The 7,863-nt window shown below is 38.7% G+C and overlaps 1 protein-coding gene across 4 annotated transcripts; it reads right to left on the bottom strand.

Annotated features, from left to right (window-relative positions):
• Positions 1 to 591: 591 nt before the first annotated feature.
• LOC106136006 (BLOC-1-related complex subunit 5) lies at positions 592 to 7,546 on the bottom strand. 4 transcript variants are annotated; one of them, XM_060953008.1, is made up of 9 exons: positions 7,237 to 7,546; positions 6,849 to 6,947; positions 6,335 to 6,445; positions 5,834 to 6,048; positions 5,246 to 5,321; positions 4,500 to 4,536; positions 4,424 to 4,445; positions 2,020 to 2,154; positions 592 to 1,161 (listed from the first exon to the last, which is right to left on the bottom strand). In XM_060953008.1, exons 2-9 carry the CDS (start codon positions 6,943 to 6,945, stop codon positions 1,060 to 1,062), a joined length of 795 nt encoding a protein of 264 aa, XP_060808991.1. In that variant the 5' UTR covers positions 6,946 to 6,947; positions 7,237 to 7,546; the 3' UTR covers positions 592 to 1,059. The 4 variants fall into 4 exon arrangements, with proteins under 4 accessions (XP_060808991.1, XP_060808990.1, XP_060808989.1 ...); XM_060953007.1 differs by having other exon boundaries at positions 4,424 to 4,536; positions 6,849 to 6,954; positions 7,237 to 7,545; XM_060953006.1 differs by having other exon boundaries at positions 4,424 to 4,536; positions 7,237 to 7,545.
• Positions 7,547 to 7,863: the final 317 nt, after the last annotated feature.

The following is a 7,863-nucleotide window of genomic DNA, read 5'->3' as shown; positions in this document are numbered from 1 at the left end:
TCTTTTTTAGGCGATTGGCTAACAACCTGTCACTATATGAATCTCAATTCTATCATTAAGCCAAATAGCTGAAGGTGGCCATGCAGTCTTTTCAAGACTGTTGGCTCTGCCTACCCCGCAAGGGATATAAACGTGACCATATGTATGTATGTTTCCCAATCGGTAGGATTGACAGAAACTTGTTTTTAACCATGAGTCATTAGTTCTCCACACATTTCTCAACCGGCCGCTGTATCCGCGGCCGAGTGTACGGATTAAAGTCAGCTTGGGCAAGAAAGGTTTCGCAACAGTCAGCGCCGGGTTTGCCAAATAATTGGGACAATTTCGGACCTTGAAATATAATTTTTCACAACGAATACCTACGTAATGAAGACAGTTTAAACAGCGTGCTTACCCTATGACTTTGAAGTCAATTCTTGATGCTCCAGTCTTGTTTTTAATATTGTGTTAGTTTTTGGATGGATGGCTAAGAAAAGATTGGACAAGTGGAAAGATGTAGTCTCTGCCTACCCCTCCGGGAAAAATGCTTTGATTTTATGTATGTTAGTATTAGGAACATAGGGAGTGGAAATTCTATAATGAACGACTGCATTCATAGATAATGGTATATATTTACAGCTTAAATAACACTTTTTAATAACCATGTTTTACAATACTTCATCTTTATAAACAAAACTCACAATAAATTATGTACATAATATCACCTTTAAACAAAATGTTTCATTTCACACTTAATACATATTTGCTATACAAATAATGACAGGATATATTTATTATAATTATGCAGAATTTCGCGTACGTACGTATATGTTAACAACTCAACCTCTATGTACAGTTAAACATAAAAATTATGCAATAGTAAATTCACGCTCTCCCATTAAATTAATCTTTAAATTGCTAGAACAGGCTAGCCGTTGGTTCCCGGCATCAATAAAAACGAATAGGACCAGTAAAGTTTAAATAATAAATAACCAGGTTTCCCCCACGAAAGAATATCGGTTATTTATTATAAAAACTTATGTACATAACTTATGTATGTAATTATAGTTGGTGATGTAGCTATAGTGGAGGCGGCGCCGTCTCCGGCGGCTCCCACTGGAAGCGCTCGAGGCGGCTCGCGGCCGGCAGCAGGGCGTTCAGCTCCTCCACGTCTTGTAGCGTCTGCGGGCCGGACAGGGCAATGTATACGAGGCGATCATATTAACAATTCTTCAAAATATTCAGGGTTTAAAAAGAAAATAAATAGACACCAAATTGTAAATACAAATTAAATTTAAAGATACATACACATATATATCACGTCTATATACCTTGCAGGGTAGACAGAGCCAACAGTCTTGATAAGACTGAATGGCCACATTCAGATTTATTACATTTTTATCTACTAAGATTTTTGTCAGACTCAAGTCTCTTCCGTGCGAAATCGACCAGTCTAATGCTATCTCTCTCTTTCTTCACCACGTCCTTTTTTGGCCATCAATTAGCAGGGACCCCTTCCGTGGTACACTTAATGATACTTGTAACTTTTAACACTGACTGAATGAGCAGCCACGACCACAGCTGACCAGCTGGTAGGCGACCGCTCTCGTATCCCTCCACTTTTATCCAGGACTTACGGCGACATTTCTAACGTCACACGCCATCAGCCAATCAGATGAAGAATACGACGCGCTCAGGAGCAGTCTAAATCGCGCAAGCAAAGATTTCACGGATTGGATCATAAATACAACCTCCGACTCATTATCGCTATTGCGGTTCCCCAGGCACCACACGCCGCCTGGCGGAAGATCTTCTTTCGTGGCGGTTACGCCCGACGTTAACTATCACTGTCGCTTCAAACTATGTGGTGGGCCACCTCGCGCTGTGTCCACCTGCCGAGCGCCGGCTCTGTCCGCCCCGCAGCGCGCGGACGTTACCTGCGCGAGCAGCGAGCCGCAGCGCGCCAGCTGGTGGGCCACCTCGCGCTGTGTCCACCTGCCGAGCGCCGGCTCTGTCCGCCCCGCAGCGCGCGGACGTTACCTGCGCGAGCAGCGAGCCGCAGCGCGCCAGCTGGTGGGCCACCTCGCGCACCCGCGACAGACGCTCCGCGTGCCTCGCGTTGCTCCGCTGCTTCTCCACCATCGCGCCGTACAGCTTCGAGATTTCAGAGTCCGCCTGTGAGCATTCAGACAGGCTATAGAATAACTATCATTATAATATGTCTTTACTCATAATACAGAACTTACCATACAAATATCCTCGAAAGAAATAAACCACACAACCCAAACCGCTGAAATAACGTACAAACATAATATAGAGGTTGGACAGAGCCAATAGTCTCGCTAAGACTGAAGGCCACGTTCAGCTGCACGGATTCATGATGGAATTGAGATTCAAATAGTGCCTTGATGTTAGCCCATCCCCTACAAGTGGAATCCCGAGTTTACAAGCCCATCCATTAGTCGCCTTTTTCATAATCATTTATTTCTTGAATATGGTAACCATGTAGGTCTTACTATTTAGGTACAGTTTCTGTGAACACATATTACCTCTTAAGGCGTCGGAATTATATACAAATTTTTAATATTACTTTTGATATAAAAGCAAGATTTTAAAATATATAATGAAAACAGTGTCAATATACGTAATTTCTTACAATAAGGAACACAACTGTCAGTTTGAGATCCACCGAATATGGCACGAATAAATTTTTTATGTGTTCTAAACAGTGGCTGTATATGCGTACCCGCAGCATTACCCCAGTATAATATACCATATCTTAGATTTGAGGCAACATAGGCATGGTATGCACAAACAGCTGTTTTTTTGCGAGACTGCATTTGTTATTCTTTTAAGCAGATAACTATATTTACTTAATTTGGTTACTAACTAATCAATATGTGGTTTCCACCGTAGGTGACAGTCAAGAGTGGCTCCCAAAAATTTAGTCTCATTCACATAAGTTATTTTATTATCATTAAATTTGATTGTAATGTCTTGCGGCCTTGTATGCTGTACGTGGAAATGCACACATTTTGTTTTTTCTATGTTAACTACCAAATTGTAACGAATTTGATAATTACATTCATTTTTATTCGTAACAATTATAGAAGAATCATCTGCAAATAAAACTGTTTTATAAGGAACATTCTTCGGCAGATCATTAATATATAACAAAAAAAGTAATGGTCCCAAAATGCTACCCTGAGGGACACCCTTCTTTACTGTTCTTAATTCAGATTTTGCTAATAATTCTATACTATTATTGTCTATGTAAGTGATATGAGTGAGTTGTTTGCGATCCTCTAAATATGACTTTATAAGATCTAGCGCTTGTTCTCTTATTCCGTATGCATATAACTTACTCAACAAAAAATTATGACAAACATGGTCAAAAGCTTTTGTCATGTCCATGTCCATAAACAATGTGGTTACAGGGTGTCTGTTATTGATGCAACCTGTAATCGTGGATAGTAAATCATCTATAGCGTTATGTGTAGATTTGTTTATTTGAAACCCATGTTGTTCTTTACAAATAATATTGATTTTTTTCAAGAAAACTATATAAGTTATTAAAAATAACACGCTCAAATATTTTTGCAAATATTGGTATCAATGCAATCGGGCGGTAATTGTCACATTTTTATTTACTACCTTTTTATGTAAAGGTTTTATTATGGTTGTTTTTAGTTTATTAGGAAACACTCCTGTCGATAGGCATAGATTTATAATAAAACTGATAGGAGCGGCGAATTCTTTACTACAAAATTTAACAATGTCAGTACGTATTTCATCAAACCCCACGCTATTTGTATTTTTCAAATCGTAAATAATTTTTTTTCTTCAGGTTTTGTTGGTCTTTAAAAATATAGAATTATAATAGAATAATATAAATTTTTTTTATTATTTTTTTTAATATACGGCACAAATTACACAGATTGAGTTAGCCTCGAAGTAAGTTCGAAAGACTTGTGTTACGAGATTCTAACTACTAGTATTGTTGATACTATAGTTTATAATAAATACTTATATAGATAAACATCCAAGACCCAGGCCAATCAGAAAAAGTTCTTTTCTCATCATGCCCCGGCCGAGATTCGAATCCGGGACCGCCAGTGTCACAGACAGGCGTACTACCGCTGCGCCACAGAGGCCGTCGAAATATGAATATTATGTTTTTTTAGATTTATAATTATATTTAATGTCAGAACTAGATTTTTTATTATCATTTGTCATATTTTCTGCTGATTCTATGAAAGTGTCATTAAAAGCATTTGCTATGACGTGAGGATCTGTTAATAGTTTATTTTAGTGATTAATTTTCTGTTTCCCTTTGGTGTTTGGTATATTTTTTTATTTATTGGTTTTTTTAATGAATGTTCCATAATAATAAAACAGAATGAAGCGGCGGAACAGAGTACAGTGTGTGCAGCTGGACGCTCACCTCCCGCAGCGCGGCCGCCAGCGGCGCCTGCGCGCGCTCGCAGTGCGCGGCGCCGGCGGCCGCGTGCGCCGCCAGCCGGCCCGCCAGCGCGCCCAGCGCCCGCCACGGCAGCCCTGCCGGGGGACTCCAATCAATACATATAACTATACCAATAAGAAGAATAAGCTACAAGTTAACTCGACACCACCTGCAAATCTTTTCTCTGGATGAAGTTTTTTACACAACTAGCTGTGCTCGCAACTTCGTCCGCGTGGAATAGTTACTTTGGGCATCATTGAAGCCCTCGAGGATGAAAAATGTTCCCCGTTTTTTTCACATTTTATTTCTTTGCTCCTTATAGTTGCAGCGTGTTCCTGAGATTAGCGTGTTCAAACAAACAAACTCTTTAGCTTTATAATATTAGTATAGATTTATAAGTTACCTGGAAGAGATCGCTTTAATTGATAAAGTCACCATTTGGTGCTTTGATTTTAGTACATATGAATTTTCTGTAATTTAGTTAATTTTAAAACCCTATCCTATTGCGGGCGGTGGCACACAGTTGATAATGTAGGCATACAATGTACTACACACAAAAAAACGTTTATTAAAAAATTAATAATGAAAAGGTGCCTTTTGCGCATTATTACTACAAAGGATCTTCATCCTTATGATTAAATTATAGTTATTTCATCATCTAGATCATTTAAGGAGTTAAATTTTGCCCTTTACAACACATTAATTGGGATATGATTAGAATGAAGGAATATGGATTGAGTTGGCGTTCGAGCCTCAATCAGGTTTAACATTTTTTACAGTAAAATTAAAACGCGTAATGGTTACCTTCCAACACCTCTGGATCGCGGGCGCCGGGCAGCCCCAGCGTGCCGCGCATTATCGGCAAAAACGTTGGGATCTCCTGTGAATAGCAAGTATGTTTTCAGATACTTAAAAACAACCCATGTTTCCCATTCTATAAAAGCAACTAGATTTATTTTTGAAAATCTATAGTCAGCAATCTATTTCAAATACTCATAATAATAAATGTGACTTAAGCCTTTGATTGTATCTAGAATCTAATGTGACACCATAAATTGATTCAATCACGATTTATGACTACTTCTTGTTTTACTAGTAGGGCCTTATCATTTAAATAATAGCCAGCTTGCTGCCGTGTAACGTCAAATTTCGTTGTTTTCTATATTTATTTCTGGGGTTCCTCAAGGTTCACATTTTGGTTCATAATTTTTTGAAAACTGATGAACATTACTTCTAAATACGCAGAATAACAACCAAGCCATTATAAGAGAATCGTAATAAAAGATTGATTATAGATTTTATGGGTGATTTACGACATTGGCAAAACTGTTGAAATATAAAAAAACATGTAATGGTTTTTATTTTATAATATATGTATAGAATATTTGTAACCTGCAGTCGCTGTATGTCCTCCTGCAGCGCCTCCCCGCCGGGCGCGCGCACCACCACGATGTCGTGAGCGCGCGCCCCGCCCCCCGCGCCCCCCGCACCCGCCGCACCCGCCGCGAGCCCCGCCGGGCGCCGCGCCGGGACGCTCACCTGGCGACGCTGCAGCAGAGACTTCTTGTCTACGGAGCGCTGGCCCTTTGACGACGTCTTTGGAGAATCTATTTGGATAATGGAAGAAATACTTTTGCTGTAGACCTTGAAAATGGACAATAAGAGCAAAGCAAATGATTAATAGAATGTAGTGGCATTATATTTTACATAAATTATCAAATATCTACAGAAAGCATGCAGACAACAAGCAATACACAAAGGCACAACACAAATATCTATGAAAATTATTACTTTCCTCACTCTCTCTCTTTTCATTTCTCATATATTCGTCATAAACCTAAGACTTCAAATTTTAGCACAACAAGGCTAAACGACCATATGAGCACGACATACCTCCTATAGGTCTGTCCACTGTATATGAGATATATGGCAGCTCGGAGTCAGAACAAACACTGGCCCCGGGGGAGTTGTTCCCACTAGCCAGCGGGTCGCTGCGGCGTGACTCTGGAATAATGTTGCATGACATGCCACTACAGTCTACCCACAATGTTACTTCCTTATTCAAGATTAGACTTTTGCCAAAGATGTAACTTCTTTTGGAACTATGTAAAAAGACAACTAGTTTTATCAGAACCAGTAAAATTTAAAATTATGTTATTCGTTACACATCTTTCCTCTTTTAAGAGTTCAAAAAATTCCTTGAAAGAATTATTAAATGAATAGATTAGTTGTCAATGAACCAATTTATTAAGTTAAATAAAAATAATGTTAATAGCATTTAAAGATTAAAAAAGTAGGTTCTCAAAATAAATATGTACTACAATTTGAAACAAGCCACCAAGAGAACGACCAGGATGGCCTATCAATTGGTTCAGACTTGATCTCGGCAACTGAAGGTTCCACATACCAGGCACATTGGAGACAGCTATAGTGTGTCCGCGCCTCACTGGCGGCGGTCGCTGCGACGGTTTCTTTGGGGGCAGCGACGACTGCTCTGACCCCATCGCTGAAACCTCATAGTTTTACTACTACTTAAAGTAAGTATCTCTCACATAGAATTACACAGTTAAAAAATAAGAAGTAAGATGAACCATGCAGTTACAAAATAATGATCTATGCGAGAGACTGGTGTCTGTACTAGGAAAACCTGTATGACAGATTACCAGCCTCTCCTACTCTGAACCAAGTGAATACAATGCAGGTAAACCTTACACTAGTTTAAGTACATTTGGTATGTACCTGTCTATAAAAACAAAATATTATTGTGAAATTAACAGATATTTGTGTTGACATACCTCTCGTTTAAATCGATAGTCGAAATCAAAAAAAGCACATTATAATAAACGAATTCATTGTACAAATATATCACATCGAAAGTTGTTTTAAATAAGCGTTGGATGAATAAATATTCACAAAACATTCATTGAAATAATTTTATTTCTTATTCCTTCCCATTTCCAAAGCATAAATTGTATTCATTGTTAATTAATATATTATTTAAATGATTGCAATGCAATTTGACTCAATTTGTTTGCTTTGCCTGCTTTGCAAGTTCGCAATTTTGCAGCGCTGACAGTGATTCTGACACTGACATACATCGAGTGTGACACTGACTGGTAGTGACATATCATGACAGCTGATATGAGGGACAAGTTCGATTTGTAGACGAGCCGATTCAAACTGATAAGTCAAGTTAATTTATAATCGATAAAAGACGTCATGGTTGTTTCTTGTCTATGGCCTCTCACTTGTTGGTTAGGGATGTCGATTCTTTCCGAAAAACATCGATATTTTAAATCGATCTGAATCGTTAGCGTATGTATTTATTCACAAAAAATCGAAGTCTACATAATACATATATACATAAAATCACGCCTTTTTCCCGGTAGGGTATGCAGAGACAACATTTTATCACTTGCCAC

Source organism: Amyelois transitella, chromosome 30, assembly GCF_032362555.1.
Source record: "Amyelois transitella isolate CPQ chromosome 30, ilAmyTran1.1, whole genome shotgun sequence".
NCBI lineage: Eukaryota > Metazoa > Arthropoda > Insecta > Lepidoptera > Pyralidae > Amyelois > Amyelois transitella.
This window is presented reverse-complemented; position numbering and strand designations above follow the sequence as displayed.